The sequence below is a fragment of the Stegostoma tigrinum genome, chromosome 1, assembly GCF_030684315.1.
Source record: "Stegostoma tigrinum isolate sSteTig4 chromosome 1, sSteTig4.hap1, whole genome shotgun sequence".
Taxonomy (NCBI): Eukaryota; Metazoa; Chordata; class Chondrichthyes; order Orectolobiformes; family Stegostomatidae; genus Stegostoma; species Stegostoma tigrinum.
Window position 1 is genome coordinate 61,740,665 of NC_081354.1, and position 20,437 is coordinate 61,761,101.

Genomic DNA, 20,437 nt, shown 5'->3' on the forward strand with positions numbered 1-20,437 from the left:
AAGTTGATTCTGTCCTTGAACCCTCTGAATCTGCTTTCTCTAGCACTGCAAAGCGTGCCTTAACCGATACTGCCACTCCTCCTCCATTCTTTACTCTTTCTATATTTTCTGAATACACTGTGCATGTATAATCTACTTTTCTAGTCAACCTGTCCAGAGATGATATTACACACTCTCTGGCGCAGCTGACACTTGAACCTGGGTGCCTCAGTCCAGGGGTAGGGATACTACCACTATGGCTCATGTGGGTCTGGAAAAATGGCAGTTCCCAGGCTTTATGCCCCTTCCATCACAGGGAAAGGGGCAGCAGGAATCTACTAGGCAAGTAACAAATACTTGTACCTAGGAATATTTAACACCCAGCGTTGTCCTTTCTTGAATCAAGTCTCTGTTATTGCCACAATGGCAATCTGCATGTGTTTTTACTATACACCATGCATTCATATACACATACAGTAACATTGATCTAGAATTCATTACTTTCTCCTTCTTTCTGATTTCACCAATTAACTTACTATTTTATGTCTGTCTCAAATACTTTTTGAACCTTGGTATTCTTCTGATATTTTCTCTTGGTTCCCACAATCCTTCCTAAATTCTGATTCCTACCCAAGCAGTTGGTACCATATGGCCTATAATCTCCGGCTGTTCATCCTCCCCAACATGAATGTCCTGCTGCAAATACTGACATCAGGGAGACAATATACCAGCCTGGAATCAAATGTATGCCCCAGAAATGTCTGTTTACTCCCTTAGTTAGTGAACCCACTATCACTGTTGCTCTTCCTATCTGCTTCCTACCCCTGCTGCACAGCCAACTCATTTGTGGTGCCACAGACTGCACTCCCTTGAGGAACCAGTGTTTTTGTCAGTTTCAAAAACAGAAAACCAATTTGTGAGCCTGGCCCCAGGACTGCCTACTTCTCTTGGACTGCTTGGCAATCACCCATTCCTATTTGGCATCCAAGCCTTTAAGTCGTGGTGCAAACACCTCGCCGAACATGCTGTTCGTGGAACTGTCAAGGTGGTGAATGTACCACAGTTACCCCGGCTGTCACTCAGGCTTGAAACCCAGAACTCAAATTTCTGAAGCTGGCAGCACTTCCTACACATGATCATCAAGAATACCAGTAGAGTCCATGATTTCACACATATTACAGGCAATATAAACAGTCTGTTGAGAGTACAGATTTCAAAATTTAAAAATCACAATATTAAGTGGAGTAGTAATAGTATGAAAGGTTTGAGAAAGTTTAATTCTTCAAATGCATCTGGGAGAGTTTATGAAGCCAGTATTAAGAACAGCCTCCAAAGGAGGGGAGGACCCGAACTTAATTTTAGGAAATGAAACCAGGCAAGTGGTTGACGTTATCAGAGATAATGGGAACTGCAGATGCTGGAGAATTCCAAGATAATAAAATGTGAAGCTGGATGAACACAGCAGGCCAAGCAGCATCTCAGGAGCACAAAAACTGACGTTTCGGGCCTGGACCCTTCATCAGAGAGGGGGATGGGGAGAGGGAACTGGAATAAATAGGGAGAGAGGGGGAGGCAGACCGAAGATGGAGAGTAAAGAAGATAGGTGGAGAGAGTATAGGTGGGGAGGTAGGGAGGGGATAGGTCAGTCCAGGGAAGACGGACAGGTCAAGGAGGTGGGATGAGGTTAGTAGGTAGATGGGGGTGCGGCTTGGGGTGGGAGGAAGGGATGGGTGAGAGGAAGAACCGGTTAGGGAGGCAGAGACAGGTTGGACTGGTTTTGGGATGCAGTGGGTGGGGGGGAAGAGCTGGGCTGGTTGTGTGGTGCAGTGGGGGGAGGGGACGAACTGGGCTGGTTTAGGGTTGCAGTAGGGGAAGGGGAGATTTTGAAATTGGTGAAGTCCACATTGATACCATTAGGCTGCAGGGTTCCCAGGCGGAATATGAGTTGCTGTTCCTGCAACCTTCGGGTGGCATCATTGTGGCAGTGCAGGAGGCCCATGATGGACATGTCATCTAGAGAATGGGAGGGGGAGTGGAAATGGTTTGCGACTGGGAGGTGCAGTTGTTTGTTGCGAACTGAGCGGAGGTGTTCTGCAAAGTGGTCTCCAAGCCTCCGCTTGGTTTCCCCAATGTAGAGGAAGCCGCACCGGGTACAGTGGATGCAGTATACCACATTGACAGATGTGCAGGTGAACCTCTGCTTAATGTGGAATGTCATCTTGGGTACTGGGATAGGGGCGAGGGAGGAGGTGTGGGGGCAAGTGTAGCATTTCCTGCGGTTGCAGGGGAAGGTGCCGGGTGTGGTGGGGTTGGAGGGCAGTGTGGAACGAACAAGGGAGTCACGGAGAGAGTGGTCTCTCCGGAAAGCAGACAGGGGTGGGGATGGAAAAATGTCTTGGGTGGTGGGGTCGGATTGTAAATGGCGAAAGTGTCGGAGGATGATGCGTTGTATCCGGAGGTCGGTAGGTTGGTGTGTGAGAAAAGTGGTTGAAGTTATCAGTGGGTTAGTATTTTGCAGACAGCCATCATAACTCTGTTAGATTGCAGATTTATACGGAATAGGACAAGGATGGGCCTGAAATCAAAGCTGCAAATTGGAAAAAGGCTGATTTTAATAAGATCAAGTATGATTTTTCCAGAGCGAACTGGAAGCTGAGATTTTTAGGTAAACTGTGTCATAGCTGGGAGGGGTGCATTCAAGAAGAAAATAGGGAGAGAACAGGGCCAACGTGTTTCAATAAAGACCAAACGTGGCCCAACAAATCCAGTAAATTATATGGAGGTTAAGGGATACATTGGATTGCATAAGGAGAAGTGAGGTTTATGGCACATATCAGGGGCTCAAAATAGCAGATATCGCCAGTACAGAATGTACTAGGAGAAACTTTAAAATTAAATCAGAAGATCAAAAAGGGGGGGCATGAGAGAATAATGGCAAATAAAATAAAGGAAAATTTGAAAGGCCTTTTCACCCCAAGTATAATAGGATAAAAGGATATCTAGAGAGAAATTATAGCTCATTAAGGATCATAGTACTAATTTGTGCGTGGAGCCAGATGAAATAGTAGGGTAGATGGCCATACGAGAGGTGCCACAGGAGTGTAGGGCAGCCAAGGTGGTACCATAATTCAAGAAGGTAGCAAGAGATAAACCAGAAAACTACAGGTCAATCAGTCCAACCTCAGTGATTAAAAAAAACACTATTACAAACAGTTCTGAGGGACAGGATTAATCGGCAGAGGGTCAGGCAGGTTTTAACCAAGAGTAGTCAGCATGGTTTTGTTAGAGGAAGTCAAAACTGACTAACCTGATTGAATTTTTTGAAGAGTTAACCAAGTATTCAGAGGAGGGTAGTGCATTAAGGTCCTGCATGGGGGGCTGATAACGAAAGTAAGAGCCTATGGAATCCAAGGAAATTTGGCAAATGGGATACAGAATTGGCTGAGTAGTAGAAAGCAGCGGGCAACAGTTTTTATGACTGGAAGCCTGTGTCCAATGGGACTCCCCAGGGATCAATACTGGGGCTCTTGCTGTTTGTGGTGTATATAAGCGAACTGGTTTGACATGTAGGAGGGTGATCAGTAAGTTTGCAGATAAAACCTAAATTGTTGGGATGGTAAATCATGAGGAGGATAGCCTTAGATTACAAGAAACACGTCAGATAGATTGATCAGTGGCAAATTGAATTTAATTCAAGTAAGAGTGAGTGATGCACTAGGGCAGGAGAAACAAGACAAGAGAGTAAATCATGAACAGTAGGACTCTGGGAAACACCAAGGATCAAAGGGACCTTGGTGTGCATATCCACTGGCCCCTTAAGGCAGCAAGACTGGCTGATAAAATGGATAAGGTAGCATATGGAATATTGCTTTTAGTAGTCAAGGCACAGAGTTTAAGACCAGGGAAGTGATGTTAGAACTCTATAAAGTATTGGTTAGCTAGAGTGTTATGTGCAGTTCTGGAATCCATATAAGAGTAGGGATGTGACTGCAGTAGAAAAGGTGCAGAGGAGATTAACCAGTATATTATCTAAGCTGGAGAGTTTAAGTTGTGAAGAGAGACTGGATAGATTGGGGTTTTTTTCGTGAGCAGAAGAGACCGAAGGGTGACATGATTGAAACGTATAAAATTATGAGGGGCATAGATAAAGAAACTGCCATTTAAGATGGAGGTGTGGAGGCATTTCTGTTCAGATGGTGGTGAACCTTTGTAATACTTGGTCTCCAGGGCTCAGTTAATATAGTGTAGTCGAGATATAGATGGTTTTCTATAAACAGATCTATAAAGGGAGTGCAGGACAACAGCATTCAGCAAGAACATCAGGCATGATCTAGCTTAATGGTGAAGCAGGTTTGAGGCGCCAAATCTCTTACTCTTGTTTCTACATCTTACATTTCTATGCAAGTCAAATATAGTGAAGAAATACTCAAGTTGTTGTTGTAATAACCAAGTAAAACAATCACATACTAAAGTTTCAACTTCAGGAATAACATTTATCTCAAAATGCAGAGATGATTTCTATGGTGCTTTGAACCAACACAAATTCAAATATCAGTATGTGACTAGGCTAACTGTTCCATCTGTTGCAGAATTGCAGATGAAAGTCAGTCTTCACTTCACAGGCTATTGGATGATAGCTCAGGAATCTGTTAGCCCTTACATCAAACTCGGAGGGAAAAAAAGTGACCCGTTCATTAAATACAGTCGGTGTAATAGTAAAGAAAAATGTTTCTAAATGGTATAATGTAATATGATAAATGTTCAAAGTCAGATTTTAAACCTTTGTAAAGGCTGGACAAAACAAATAAATAGTCAAATGCCGCCACCCATTCACAAATTATTTTACTTGCATAGGCAAAAACCCATGACATAAATGCCAGCTACTCAAACCAAGCAAGAAATCACTGAATCCTTACAGTGCGGATGCAGGCCATTCAGCCCATCAAGTCTACACTAATACTCTGAAGAGAGGATCCCACCTAGATCCAACCCCCTAGCCTACATATCCTTGGACATTATTGGCATTTTAGCATGGCCAATCCAACTAACTTGCACATGTGGGATGTGGAATCATGATCTTGTCCCCATACATTGCATTAAGGACATTATTTTTGAAGCAATTTTTGTCACTGCTTATGCCTCACCAATTTTTTTTTCACAATTTAGTTAACAGCCTGGGGATTGACGTATGGCAAAAAAGATAGGAGTTTTAAAGTTTCAACATAAATTGCTTACAGCACTCTAACTCAAGAGAATTAGAAAGCAGTAACTCGAGACGGTTTGAGCAGTCTGCATTAATACAATAAGCGATGTAGCAAGCTTGATGCGGTATGTAATGGCTATCAGCCAGAATCAGGATTAAAGTTAAAATATATTGATTTCACTGGTCCACAGTAAGTCCTTTTTAGAGTTTTATTTTTCCAAGATCAACACAATAGTGTCTTCAATATAGTGGCCATTGAATAATTTTAAACTAGTTCACTAGTTGGTGATAATATTTTCATAAGGCATGAATTTCTCCATATAAATATCCCAAAACATTTAGCAAAAACATAAAACAGTCTTCCACACTCACCTAGCTCAGGTGCCTTGCTCAACACAAATGCATATGCCCAAAATTTGCTGATCGGTCCATTGTAGAAGCCTTGGTCACACACTGACTGCTTCAAGCCACTGGTTGTCAGGATATATACCATATATGCTCCAGTACGTACGGCACCAATAATACTTTAAGGAAAGAAAGGACAATAAAAGGATGTGGCATAATATGACTATAATGAAGACATTTAGCTAAAGCATCCATCTTTTTCCTCAAGCTATGCAAATTAGCTCACGAACACTACAACAGGACAAAAAATGCAGTTATACTTTATAGTTTTGCATAATAAAATACTACTTTTACTTTGATTTGTCTCATGCAAAATGTTTTCCAAAAGAAGAGAAATTAAGCAAAAAGTACCATTGCACGCCAATTAGCTGCCTTGAACAAATACTCTGACATGTGACTATTGCATTTAAAGTACACATGTTCAAGATAAGTTGACTTGTGAGCAATCTATTCATGTGACTTTTATTTGACTTTTCTATTCTTACATAGGCTCTAAAAGAAACCTTACTATGCATTTTTCTGGGCATCCGAAAACATTTTTATACTCCAAAATTCCAGTTAAAACTCGATGTTTCTTGAGTCTATATGCTTACTAATATGTCAAACCTCACTGATTCTTGAAATTCTACACAATGTTAATCTGCAGTTAAATGAGCAGTTTTTTTGCCTTTTGTTTCAAAATAAAGTTCCCTGATGTCATTACGAATGTCAACCAGTAAAGCATGCAATCACCACCACCATGACGAACAACTGAACACCAAAGGAACAAAATATCTTAGTATCTGATGCACTTCGGTCAACAAAAAAAAACTGATCAGAAAATTGCCAGCTCCACAGCTCCTTTGCTACCAAACGTGCCCTATTGTTGGATGTCATCAGACACAAATTTTCAGTATCCTGGTTATTATCTGGAATGCTCTGATGTGAGAAAAGTTCCACTGACTGAAACCCAAACTAAATTTTCACTATGGAAACAGATGCTTGGCAATCATACATCAGTGGTTCTCACACTTATTGTTATTTATTCCTTTCCAAATGGATAAGTAATCACAAATTCATGTCTAAATCTAAACAGTTCATAATACACATATGAAAGTATTGCATACGATGAGCATTTCAACATTCGTAAGGAACTATTAAATAGTTACTAATATGTCAATAAATGGGTGTGCAAATGTATTGTACAGTATGTAGTTAAAAGAGAAACTTCTTAAATATTTAAAGAAGTCTGCACTCACCTTGCATCCATCGCCATCACTTGTAACTGTTGGTCTATCTGGCAGTCATCATGCTGCCTCAGCACTCTACATTGTGTGCTTTTGTCATGTGACACAGCCACAATTTTCATATTGTCTTGTAAACGTGAAGGCGGCACACTGTTCCCAAACTTGAAACAAACCTGCATCTAGATGCTATTCAATTACTTTACAGTAACATGGCCTATAGCAACAGGTGACACTTAGTAATGGAACTGCAATATCTGCAGATGCTCTTTGGGAAAAGGCTGATCTTTGTGAGGCTGAGGCTTCAGATGAAGGTTTTCTCAACCAAGATGTGAACTAACTGCTCATTCAAAGTAAATATTCTATTGTCCTATTTTAGCCTCAAGTTCTTTTAATGTTTGTAAAGACCAGATGCCATGGGATTAAAGAATTTTACTTCATGATCTTTGGGATCACATGTGCATAAATCTCATTTTACATCATGGACCCACAGCAAGCCTCCATGAATTGGATTCAAGAACTACAGCATGACATTGCTGCACTGCACCCCTTCACCATTCCAGAAAAGAGGCCCAGATCGGCACAGGTTTCATGGCAACAAAAATCAAATTTCTGGAAAAACTCAGCAATCTGGCAGCATCTACAGAGAGAAAGCAGGTTTAACATTCTGGTCTAGTGACCCTTCTTCAGAACTGATCGTAGCTTGGAAAAGGTTGGTAGATATGAAGCTGGGTTGGGGGAGGGGGAAGGAGTAAACCATCAGTGGAGATGGAACCAGAGAGAGCAAGAAAACAGTTGAGCAGACAAAAGGATGGATAAAGCCTGGAAGAATGAATAGATGCTTAATGGGCATTGGTGGCTAATAATAGGTGGTTTGATGTCAAGGCCTGGTGTGTGGGATAAGAACATGGGAGAAGGCGCTCAGGCCTTAAAACTATTGAATTCAAAATTGAATGCAAAAGGTTGCAGGGTCCCCAAGCGGAAAATGATGTGCTGTTCTTCCAGCTTGTCGAGTGTTGCCGAAGCACTGTAGCAAGCCCAAAACAGAATATGGTGGTGTACTGAAGTGGCAGGCAACAGGAAGCCCAGGGTCATTTCTGCCGACAGAGCGTAAGTATTCTGCAAAGTAATCGGCAAGTCTGCGCTTCATCTCCCCAATGGAAAGGGAAGCATATTGTGATCAGCAAATACAGGAGACAAGATTGAGTGAAGTGCCAAGTAAATCACTGCTTCACTGGATATTGTTTCAGAGACCGTGGATGGCGAGGAGGGAGGGAGTAAACAGACAGGTGTGACATGTTCTGCATTTGCAGGGGAAGATGCCATGTATTGGGAGTAAAAGCAAGAGTGGACCAGGTGTCAGAGGGAATTGCCCCTGCAGAAGACTAACAAAGGAGGGGAGGGGAATATTCACTTAGTGGTGGCATTGTACTGAAGGTAGTGGGAATGGCAGATAATGATCCTCTGGATGTAGATGTTGGTGGAATTGGAGGTATGGAAGATATCGCTGCTGTCGGAGGGAAGAAATGAGATGAGGGCTGAAGTGCAGGAGATAAGATGGACATGGCAGAGGACTCTGCCAACCACAGTGATGGGGAATCCTTGACTGAGGATAAGGTGGACACTTTGGAGGCACCCTTGTTGAAGTTGGCATCATCTGAACAGATGCGATTGAAATGGAGGAACTGGGAGAATGGAATAGAGGCTTTATAGGAAGCAGGATGCGATTATGTATAGTCAGGTAACTGTAGGAGTCAATGGATTTATAATGGACATTGGTGGCCAGCCTATCCCCAGAAATGGAAGCAGAGATTTTGAGGAAGGAGATGGAGGAATCAGATATGGACCAGGTGAAGGTGACAGCAGGGTAGAAATTGGAAGTGAAAAATTGATAGATCTTTTTTCCCCAATTCTGGATGAGAGAAGGAAGCAGCACTGATGATGTCATTGACGTACCAGAGAAATATCTACGTGCGGGGGTCCAGAGTAGGACTGAAGCGAGCAATGTTCCATGTGCCCCACAAAGAGACAGGTGCAACTGGGGACCTCGCAGGTACCCACGGCCAACCTTTTGACCTGAAGAAAGTGAGAGGAGTTAAAGCAGTGGTTCAAAGTGAGGATAAGCTCGGCCAGGTGGAGGGCAGTGGTGGTTGTTGAGGATGGTTCAGGCCTCTTTTTTTTAAAAGCAGGAAGAAGCAAAGAATCCTGAGACTGTCCTGATGGGGGATGGACATGTAAAGAGACTACACATCCAGGTGAAGAGGTGACAGCTGGAACCCCGAAATGAAATTCTGAAACTTACATAAAGCATTAGAAGAATTGCAAATGGAAGTGGGCAATGGACAGGGGGGTGAAAAAACTAAGTCAAGGTAGGAAGAGATGAGTTCTGTGGGGCCAGAGCAGGCAGAAACAATGGATCTGCCCATATATTCCTGGTTGTGACTTTTGCAACGAAGGTAAAAGCCAGCTCTAGAAGGTTGGGACTTCTTTCAGTTTATACTTGGTGGAACGGGCATGAGGGGCTGAATGGCCTACTCCAGGTCTTGTGTCCAATGCAGCATCACCTTAACCAGTTTGTTTGCATTCATTTGTTTTGACAGCACCCTCCCTATGAAAATACAAAATCAAACTGAATCATAATAACTGGCAAAATATTAATCATCAATTAGCCCATAACTACTCTCATGAGGCTTTTGAAAAAGCAAGTGTTTTGGATGTATAGTCAAGACAATTAAATATAAAACAAGAAACACAAGCCTTTCCTTTATAGAAGGCTTTAATCCAGCTGCATCTCAAACATGGTACCCAGAATGGTGGGGAATGTGAAGTTTTCTAAACATTCAGCAGACTGCACAACTGACAATGAAGAGGCATTAAAGTAGGTGTCAGAGTAGTCTTAAGCGTTAGGACGTTTTACTTTGAGATGGATTGATGATGTACAGACATCATACTGGGATGAGACTAGCCCAATGGTCAAGTTCCTTTCTTGATGTTTTGGATATTTGTTAAAAAACGGCAGAATCGTCTAGGTAGTGACAATGCTAAGGGCATTGTGCAATTTTTTTTTTAACTAACATGGCTTTAGAATTTATTCTGGATCTACTGGTCCAGCTTATGAAAGAAATGTGTTGTGCATAATTCTCCAGGAAACTTAATCAAAAATAGAATAGGGTTGTGGAAGGGGTTATTTAGTTGGATGTTTGAAAAGGGAGATTAGTGGGGTCATTATACAGGTGTAGTTGGGTGATTGCAATAAAATCAAGTACAGTCGGGTCAGGACGCAGCATCAGTTGTGGAGTTACTTAGACTTTATTCCAGTTAACTAAGTATTGCGAAGGGGACGCTGAGACAATAAACCTGACCCACACGATTAACGTCAACTCATATTCTTATTTTTACATAACTAACTCAAAACTCTGAGATGGGGGAAAAGAGATGATTTAAGAAAAGTGACGATTTATGAATAAGTCTAAACCTGGGTTGTAGCGCCTGTTAATGTAAGCAATGCAGATTCTAGCTAAAGTGTTCATAACTGCAAAATAAACTGCTTACCCCAGCAGTCTGCTTTGAGAGACACATCAGCTGGGATTCTAGAAGCAAGGTAACAGCATATTACTGTACAGTGGTACCCTTGCAAAATAGCATATTTATAAATATAAATTTGTGGCACTACAAATATTTTTGTAATATCCACAGAGACAGAATTTATCACATTAACCAATTAGACATGGATGACCAAATAATCAATCAACAAATGTATTATTCACAGCACATGGTTTTTAGGTTTGAAATGTTTGGATTTATTTGCATCAGTGCATGTTTCATCTGCCACAGGTTTTCTGAGAAGTTCATTATGTGCTATTTATTTTTATTTATTGAAATTATACATTTGAATAGTGATACAGCATACAAATGTTGTAAATTTTGAAAAATTTTCAGGGAAAATACAAGAATAGCTATACAGGGAGAAAAAGAGTTTTGATAAATAAACCATCATGCAAATAGAAAGTTGACAAGAGAGGATAAAGCATTGTCCATCACATTCCTTCTCTCAACTGCATTTTGACAAAGATAATGGTTCATTCTGAAACAGATTTATTGAGCTTCAAAACCCGATTCAATACAGTATTAACTACACTAATTTAAATAAAATGTTGAACTGTGATGGAACTCCTAGTCCAGATCCTGAAGTATATGCCAGCTTGCTTCATTTCAGATCAATCTTTGTTACTAAAACAAAGTTATGTACCGAAATACCCAATAGGCGACAAATTCACATTGTGAAGGGCTAAATAATAGAAAGAAATAAGCACACATGCCAGTAAAATTTATTTGTTCAGATTATTGGTATTTAGTTAAGAAGTTAATCAAGGTAATAGCTACATGTTATGCTAAAAGATTAATGGTGTTTTCATTTCCTTTAATAAAAGTAGTCTGATATAAAAGGGACACAGAAATTCATTATACCAAGAACAAGAATACAGATAAGTGACTCAAATCACAGAAACATGGATCATGTAGGTAAAGAAAATATTCCAGACTAGAGTTTCATTAGTTTTAAGAAAATGGAAATGATTCCATACACACCTTTGCACTTCACAGGAACGTCAAGCAAAATGGTCAGGATGGAAAGTTAGGTGTTTAAAAAATATAACACTGTTTAAAATAAAATTTCATGGGATATGAGCATAGCAAGCATTTGTTGCTTTCTTTAATTACCCATGATCTGAGTGAATTGCTAGGCATTTTCAGACAGCAGTTGAAAATCAACAACATGATTGTAAATTTTGGTTCACATATCCAAATGTGCTAATGATGGTAGGTTTTAAGTACTGGCAAACTAGCTCTCAATTACATTTCCTACTAATTTGAATTTAATTTCTATCTATTGCTGTGGCTTGAACTGGTGACTCCAGAACAATAGCCTGAGCCTCTGGATTACTAGTCTAGTAACATCACTACTATGCCACCATCTCTCTGATACTCTACTAATAAGGTGACTGAGAAATTATCATACTAAAACAGGTCAATAAAACTATCAAAAGTTTATTTAAGTGGCGACCAAGTCTTCGGCCCAATTATTATTAACAACATACGATTTATTGCTTTGCTACTTCTACATTTGCACATTGTACAGACAGCACAATTTATACAAAGGGTTAATGTACTAATTAAGGAGCCACAATTCATAATTAATGAGATTTCAATAGTAGTAATTGTCAGTACTTGACCAAAGTATACCACTCAAAAATAATATTTCAGTGGCTCATAAAAATTACTAGTTAAGCCTTACTTCTTGGATCAAAAGACTGAGTAAGAATGGGAATTGTGGCAAGCATTAAGAGTTAGACTACTGGCAGCAGTAGGGTTCAGATCAATATACTCTGTTTCATGAAGACAAAAAGGAATTTGTACATACACAGTAGCTTTGCACTGGACAAGAAAAAGAGCCAAGACACAGACAATCGCTGCTGCATTCCCATGACATCACCTTGACCAATCATAATTCCTCTGTCTGGCCTGAGAATTAAGATTAACATTTAAGTATCAGAACCTCCAAGACAATGATGGCCCAAACAATCAGTATCTTCTTCTCATGTTGCATCAAACGGTGTCCTTTTCTCAAGTGCATTTCTTGCATTCTAGTTCTAATGAGTGCAGACAAAAAAAAAATTCAACGTTTTCGCTCCGTTTGGCAAAGCTTAATTTCTGTACTATCAAACAATTACAACAACCAAAGCAAGGCATTTATCCCAGTTTATGTTAGAGTTTATCTTTCATGGAAGTAGTAGTTCTAGTCTAGAACTACTAGAACCACTAGTTCTAATAGATTCATAGAGATGTACTTTGCAGAAACAGACCCTTCAGTCCAACTTGTCCGTGCATGCCACACATCCTAAATTAATCTAGTCTCATTTGCCAGCATTTGGCCCATTTCACTCTTTTAAATGTTGTTAATTGTACCAGCCTCCACCACTTCCTCTGGCAGCTCATTCTGTGCATGTGCCACGCTGAGTGAAAGTGTTGTCCCTTAGGTCCTTTTTAAATCTTTACCCTCTCACCTTAAACCTATGCCCTCTAGTTTTGGACTCCCCCAGCCTGAGGAAAAGACCTTGTCTATATACCCTATCCACACCCCTCATTATTTTAATAAACCTCCATAAAAGGTCACCCTTCAGCCTCTGATGCTCCAGGGAAGATAGTCCCAGTCTATTCAGTCTCTCCCTATAGTTCAAACCCTCCTGACAACATCCTGGTAAATCATTTCTGAACCCTTTCAAGTTTCACAGCATTGGGGCGGCACGGTGGCTCAGTTGTTACCACTGCAGCCTCACAGCACCAGGGACCCAGGTTCGATTCCAGCCTTGGGTGACCGTCTGTGCAGAGTTTGCACATTCTCCCCACGTCTGCGTGGGTTTCCTCCCACAGTCCAAAGATGTGCAGACTAGGTGGATTGGCCATGCTAAATTGCCCATAGTGTTCAGGGGTGTGTGGGTTATAGGGGGATGGGTCTGAGTGGGATGCTTCAAGGGGCGGTGTAGACTTGTTGTTCCGCAGGGCCTGTTTCCACACTGTAGGGAATCTAATCTAATCCTTCCTATAACAGGGAGAGCAGAACTGCAACAGTAATTCAATAGTGACCTAACCAATGTCGTTGTGGCTATACACATGACCTCCCAACTCCTGTACTCAATGTACTGGCCTATAAAGGCAAGCATTCCGAACACCTTTTTCACTATCCTATTTCTTCTGAGGAAGGGTCACTGGACCCAAACCGTTAGCTCACTTTTCTACACAAATGTTGCCAGATCTGCTGAGCCTTTCCAGCAACTTTGTTTTTATTCCTGATTTACAACATCTGCAGTTCTTTCAGTTTCTATTTACCTGCGACTGCACTTTCAAGGAACTATAAATCTGCACTCCAAGGTCTCTTTGTTCAGCAACGCTCCCTAGGGCCTTACCATTAAGTGTATAAGCCCTGCCCTGAAATGCCTTTGTAAAATGCTGCACAAATTTATATAAAAGTCCATCTGTCACTCTTCAGCCCATTGGGTCATGTGATTAAGATCACATATTCTGAGGTAACCTTCTTCACTGTCCACTACACCTCCAACTTTAGTGTCATCTGTGAACTTACTAACCATATCTCCTTTATTCACACCCAAATCATTTCTACAAATAACAATAGTGGACTCAGCACCAATCCTTGTAACACACTGCTGGTCACAGGCCTCCAGTCTGAAAAGCAACCCGGCACCACCACCCTCTCGCTTCTTTATTTGAGCCAGTTCTGTATCAAAGTAGCTAGCTCATCCTCTGTTCCATGAGATCTAACCTTGCTAACCAGTCTATCATGAGGAATCTTGTCGAAAGCATATTCATATAGATCACATCCATCACTCTGCTGTCATCAATCCTCTTCATTACGTTTGTGAGACGCAATTTCCCACGCACAAAGCCATATTGATTATCCCTAATCAGTCCTTGCCTTTCCAAATACATGTGAATCCTGTCCCTCAGTATTCCCTCCAACAACCTGCCCACCAGCAATGTCAGGCTCGCTGGCCTACAGCTCCCTCACTTTTCCTCACCACCTTTCTAAAACAGAGGCACCATGTTAGCTTGTCTCCAGGCACCTCCCCTGTAGCTATCAATAATCCATTAAACTCAGCAAGGTGCTCAGTAATCACCTCCCTAGCTTCCCAGAGTCCTAGGGTGCAATTCTATAAGTGAGCAGGTCCCAGACATGTATCCACCTTTCTGTGTTGCAAGACGTCCAGCTCCTTGTCTGCAATTTTTCAAAGAGATCGCTATTTCACCACATTCTCTATCTTCCATATCCTCTTACACAGTAAACAGTAATGCAAAATACTTGTTTAGTATCTCCTCCATTTCCTGTGGTTCCCTACATAGGGGGCCTTGCCAATCTTTTATCGGCCCTATTCTATCCCCAGTTACCACTTTGTCCTTTATGTATTTGCAGGATCCCTTTGGGTTCTCCTCAACCCTATTTGTCAAAGTTATATCATGTCCCTTTTCTGTCTTCCTGATTTCCCTCTTAAGTATACTCCTATTGCCTTTATAGTCTAAGGAATCACTTGATTTCTGCTGTCTCTACTTGGCATATGCTTCGTTCTTATTCTTGACCAAAATCTCAAATTCTCTAGTCATCCAGCATTCCCTACAACTACCAGCCTTGCCCTTCATCCTAACAGGAACACACTGTCTGTGGACTCTATCTCATTTCTGAAGGCTTCCCATTTTCCAGCCATTCCTTTACCTGCGAACTGCCAACATCCACTACCAATCAACTTTTGACAGTTCTTGCCTATATTGTCAAAATAGGCCTTCCTCCAATTTGAACTTTAACTTTTAGATTAGATCTATCCTTTTCCAGCACTATTTTGAAACCAATAGGATTATGGTCACTGGCCCCAAAGTGCTTCCCCACTGACACCTCAGTCACCTGCCCTGCCTTATTTCCCCAAAAATTGGTCAAGTTGTGCACCTTCTGCAGTAAGTACATCCACGTACTTAATCAGAAAATTATCTTGTGCACACATAACAAATTCCTCTCGATCCAAACCCTCAACACTATGGCAGTCCCAGTCTACATTTGGAAAGTTAAAATCCCGACCATAACCACCCGATTATACTTATAGATAACTGACATCTCCTCTCAAATTTGTTTCTCAATTTCCTGGTGACTACCGGGGAGTCTATCACACAAATCCAATAAGGTGATCATGCCTTTCTTATTTCTCAGTTCCACCCATACAACTTCTCTGGAATATCCCCCTATATACAACCATAATGTTATCCTTAATCAAAAATGCCACTTCTCCTTTCTTGCCCCCCTTTCTATCCTTCCTTAAATATATACACCCTGGAACATTAAAAAAGGTGCAAGTCCTGTCCATCCTTGAGCCACACTGGGTCAGCATGATGGCACAGTGGTTAGCGTTGCTGCCTCACAGAGCCAGGGACCTGGGTCCAATTCCACCCTTGGGCAACCGTCTGTGTGGCGTTTGCACATTCTCCCTATGTCTGAGTGGGTTTCCTCCCAAGGTCCAAAGATGTGCAGGCTAGGTGGATTGGCTATGCTAAATTGCCCATAGTATTCAGGGATGTGTAGATTAGGTGGGTTATAGGGGGTCGGGTCTGGGTGGGGCTGAGGGTCAGTATGGACCTGTTGAGCCGAAGTGGCTACTTCCACACTGTAGGGATTTCATGATCTCTATAATTGCTAACATATCCTAGTCCCATCTTTCCAACCACGCCCTGAGCTCATCTGCCTTTTCTGTTAGGTTTCTTGCATTGAAATAAATGTAGTTTAATTTATCAGTCCTACCTTGTTGTCTCTTTTGTTCCTTGACTTACTCCTTTGCCCAACAGTACACCAGTCTCAGACTGATCTCTTTCCTCACTGTGTCTCTGAATGAGTCTCCCCTCCCCCCACAACTTGCTAGTTTACATCCTCCCTCGCAGCTCTAGCAAGTCTCCCCACCAGTATATTAGTCCCCTTCCAATTCAGGTGCCATGTGTCCTTCTTATACAAGTCACCTCTACCCCTGAAGACGTTCCAATAGTCCAAAACTGAGACTCCTTCTCCCCTGCATCATCTCCTCAGCCACACATTCATCTGCTTTATCCTTCACTTCCTACCTTCAATAGCTTGAGGCACTGGGAGTAATCTGGATATTACTACCCTGAGGGTGTCCTTTTTAAATTCCTGCCTAATTTCCTATATTCTCTCCTCAGAATCTCATCCTTTTCTGTTCCTATGTCATTGACTCCAATGTGAAGATGACCTTCTGCTGGCTCCTCTCCCCTTTGAAAATATTCTGCACCCTCTGATTCTGGATCCAGGAGGGCAAAACACCATTCTGATGTCTCACCTTCAGCTGCAGAATCATCTTTCTGTACCTCTGACAGGTGAACCTCATTAGTAACATGGAAACTCACTCCATTCATAGATTCCCTACACTGTGGAAACAGGCCCTCTGGCCCAACAAGTTCACACCGACTTTCAGAGCATCCCACCCAGACTCATCCCCCTACAAATGCACCTCATCTACACATCCCTGAATGCTACAGACAATTTAGCACGTCCAATCCACCTAGCGTGCATATCTTTCGACTGTGGGAGGAAATCACAACACCTAGAGGAAACCCATGCAGACATGGGGAGAATGTGTAAACTCTACACAGACAAGTCGCCTGAGGATAGAATCGAACCCAGGTCCCTGGTGCCGTGAGGCAGCCGTACTAACTGTGCCACCGTGCCGCACATCTCCCACATCTTACAGGAATAGCACATTACTCTACTAAAGGCCACCTTTGCACCTTGGTAATCTACAGAGCCAGACAATAGCAGAGTGTTACTATTCTGAAAACATTGCTCCAAGCTAGCTTTGTACCTATGTTTTTCTATTTAAGTTTAAACAAGAGACAGATCTCAATAACACCACATTGTTAAATAAAAACACTCTACTCACTGTTGTAAATTTACAAAAGAAAAACAGCAAGGCTACTTTAAGAAGCCGCTTAGCGGCTCCCTTGCGGTGAGCTCCCACATACAGGTTTCTCCAAGGCAAATTTTGTTGTTCATTTATTTTTCTTAGAATGGACTCCCATTTGAAATAAGATAGCAAAGACAGCAGCTGTGCAGATTAACTGCTGGGTCTGACAGCAGTGCAAGTTTTGTCTGCTTGAAGCACTTCCCATGTGGTCACTGCTTTTGTCTCTCTTCCACCTTTTCGAAGTGCCACTGTTTTGATTTGTGATAATGGGAACTGCAGATGCTGGAGAATCCAAGATAACAAAGAGTGAAGCTGGATGAACTCGCCGGAAGGCAGCTCTCCGTAACTCCCTTGTTCGCTCCACACTCCCCTCCAACCCCACCACACCCGGCACCTTCCCCGCAACCACAGGAAGTGCTACACTTGCCCCCACACCTCCTACCTCACCCCCATCCCAGGCCCCAAGGTGACTTTCCATATCAAGCAGATGTTCACCTGCACATCTGCCAATGTGATATACCGTATCCACTGTACACGGTGTGGCTTCCTCTACATTGGGGAAAACAAGAGGAGGCTTGTGACTGCTTTGCAGAACACCTCCGCTCGGTTCGCAATAAACAACTGCACCTCCCAGTCGCAAACCATTTTAACTCCCCCTCCAATTTCTCAGACGACATGTCCATCATGGGCCTCCTGCAGTGCCACAATGATGCCACCTGAAGTTTGCAGGAACAGCAACTCATATTCCGCTTGGGAACTCTGCAGCCCAATGGTATCAATGTGGACTTCGCAAGCTTCAAAATCTCCCCTTCCCCCACTGCATCCCAAAACCAGCCCAGTTCGTCCCTCCCCCCCACTGCATCACAAAACCAACCCAACCTGTCTCTGCCTCCCTAACCTGTTCTTCCTCTCACCCATCCCTTCCTTCCACCTCAAGCCGCACCTCCATTTCCTACCTATTAACCTCATCCCACCTCCTTCACCTGTCCATCTTCCCTGGACTGAACTATCCCCTCCCTAATTCCCCACCTATATTCTCCTCTCCACCTATCTTCTTTGCTCTCCATCTTCGGTCCGCCTCCCCCTCTCTCCCTATTTATTCCAGAACCCTCTCCCCATCCCCCTCTCTGAAGGAGGGTCTAGGCCCGAAACGTCAGCTTTTGTGCTCCTGCGATGGTGCTTGGCCTGCTGTGTTCATCCAGCTTCACACTTGATTTTTTTGTTTCCCCAGGTTTCAAAACAAATAACAGTTTGTAGAACAATATCAACTGTTCCTGAAATGCAAGGAAATCAGCGCCAACACTGAAAAATACCTCAAAAAACAAAGAAGCAGCTCTTACAGCCACAATAATTTCCTATCCTCCATCTTGGATTACTCAGTCTCATTTTAAATGTTGAAGTGCACTAGTCTCCACCACTTTCTCTGGCAGTTAATTCTCTACACACATCACCTTCTGCGTGCAAAAGCTTCCCTTCAGATACTTTTCAAATCTTTCCCCTCTCTCCTTGATTCTATGCCTCAGTTTTGGACTCCCCTACCCTGGGGAAAGTGCCTTGCTTATTCATCCTATCCATGCTCCTCGATTTTATAAACTCCAGGGAAATAGCCATAGCCTATTCCGCCTCTCCCTATAGCTTAAACCTCCAACCCAGGCAATATTTCTTTAAAATCATTTCTGAGCCCTTTCAAGTTTCTCAACATCCTTCCTGTGGCAGGCAGACCAGAGGTGAATGCAGTATTCCAAATCTGGCCAAACCAATATCCTGGACAGCTGCAACATAATCTCCCTACTACTATACTGAATCTAGAACTACTACTTCTATTGGGAACAAAGGGAAATTTTATTGATATTTGGAAGAGATATGGGCATCACTGGCAGTGTCAGCATTTGTTGCTCATTTTCTAATCACTGTGAACCTAGTAGTTTGTTAGGAGAGTCTATGATATTGCTGTGGGTTTGGAGTCACATGTAGATCAAAACAGATAAGGATAGCAGCTTCCTTCTCCATAAAAGGGTACTGATGAACCAGATAGGCATTTATGCCCACGATAATTTCATGATCATGATTACTTGTACTGGCTTTCAATTCCATTTTTTATTCATTGGACTTAAATTCCACCAACACTGTGGTGGGATAAAACCCAAGACCCCACAGCACTAGGGAAGGACCAGTGTCTGTTTATTTTTGTGGTTTGAAAAACCAGGGACTGAAATGAGAAAAAAAAAAATGACTTTTTGAAAAAAATGAAGTGTTTGAAAGAGTGGCTGCAGTTTTGAAAACAAGTGACTCAAGATTCATGGGAAGCATGGTGTAGATAACTGCTTGTTCAATTAATTAGTAATTAGAGTTTGAATTACAGATGATTGGAGCCAAAGTGTACACAACCAGCTTTGGTCAGCAACAAAATGTTGATTGGTCTATGGATAAGGAACCAATTATCAAAGATTGAGACTTGTCAACAGTTATGTAATTGGTTCTCCATAATTGAGCAGTTTGGAGTTGGAATAAGTTTAGTGAGATAGAAATGTTGAATCATCCTCCAGCATGGGATTAGTCTCTTCTGTGGTCTGCAAGGCAAACTCACTATGAAGCCGGGGAGAAAAAGTGTGTCTTCCTTGTAAAAGCTTTTGTAAGCTGTGACTCCCTTGGTTTTCAAAAAATCTTTAGATTTTGTGACAACTCCAGGAATAACAGGGCTTGATTTCCAGTATACCAACAGAAATAGGGACAGGAGGCGGCCATTTGGCTCCTCAAACCTGTTCCATCATTGATGAGTATCATAGCTGATCCACCATTCCTCACACCCACTTTGCTGCCCTTTCCCCATAACGCATGATTCCCTGACTGACGAGAATCTATCTCAGCCAGAATATACACAAGGACCCTGTGGCAAGGAATTCCAAAGGCTTACAACCCCAAGAGAAGAAATTCCTCTGGATCTTAAATTGGCACCCCTTTATTTTGAGACAATGCCCTCTGGTCCTAGATTCTCCCCATGAGGGGAAACACCCTTTTTAGCATTTACCCTGCAGAATTGTAACAATTAGCCTTGGCCTCTGGATGACCAGTCCAGTCATGGTACTATAAAGATTAGTCTCCCT

The 20,437-nt window shown here is 42.2% G+C and overlaps 1 protein-coding gene across 2 annotated transcripts in view; it reads right to left on the reverse strand.

Moving 5' to 3' along the window:
• Positions 1–20,437, reverse strand: part of elovl6 (ELOVL fatty acid elongase 6) — an 89,692-nt gene that overhangs the window by 11,303 nt on the left and 57,952 nt on the right. For both annotated transcript variants that reach the window (XM_048542248.2, XM_048542238.2), the window contains one exon: positions 5,555–5,706. In XM_048542248.2, the coding sequence (XP_048398205.1) occupies positions 5,555–5,706 (152 nt within the window). The remainder of the gene's footprint in view (positions 1–5,554; positions 5,707–20,437) is intronic.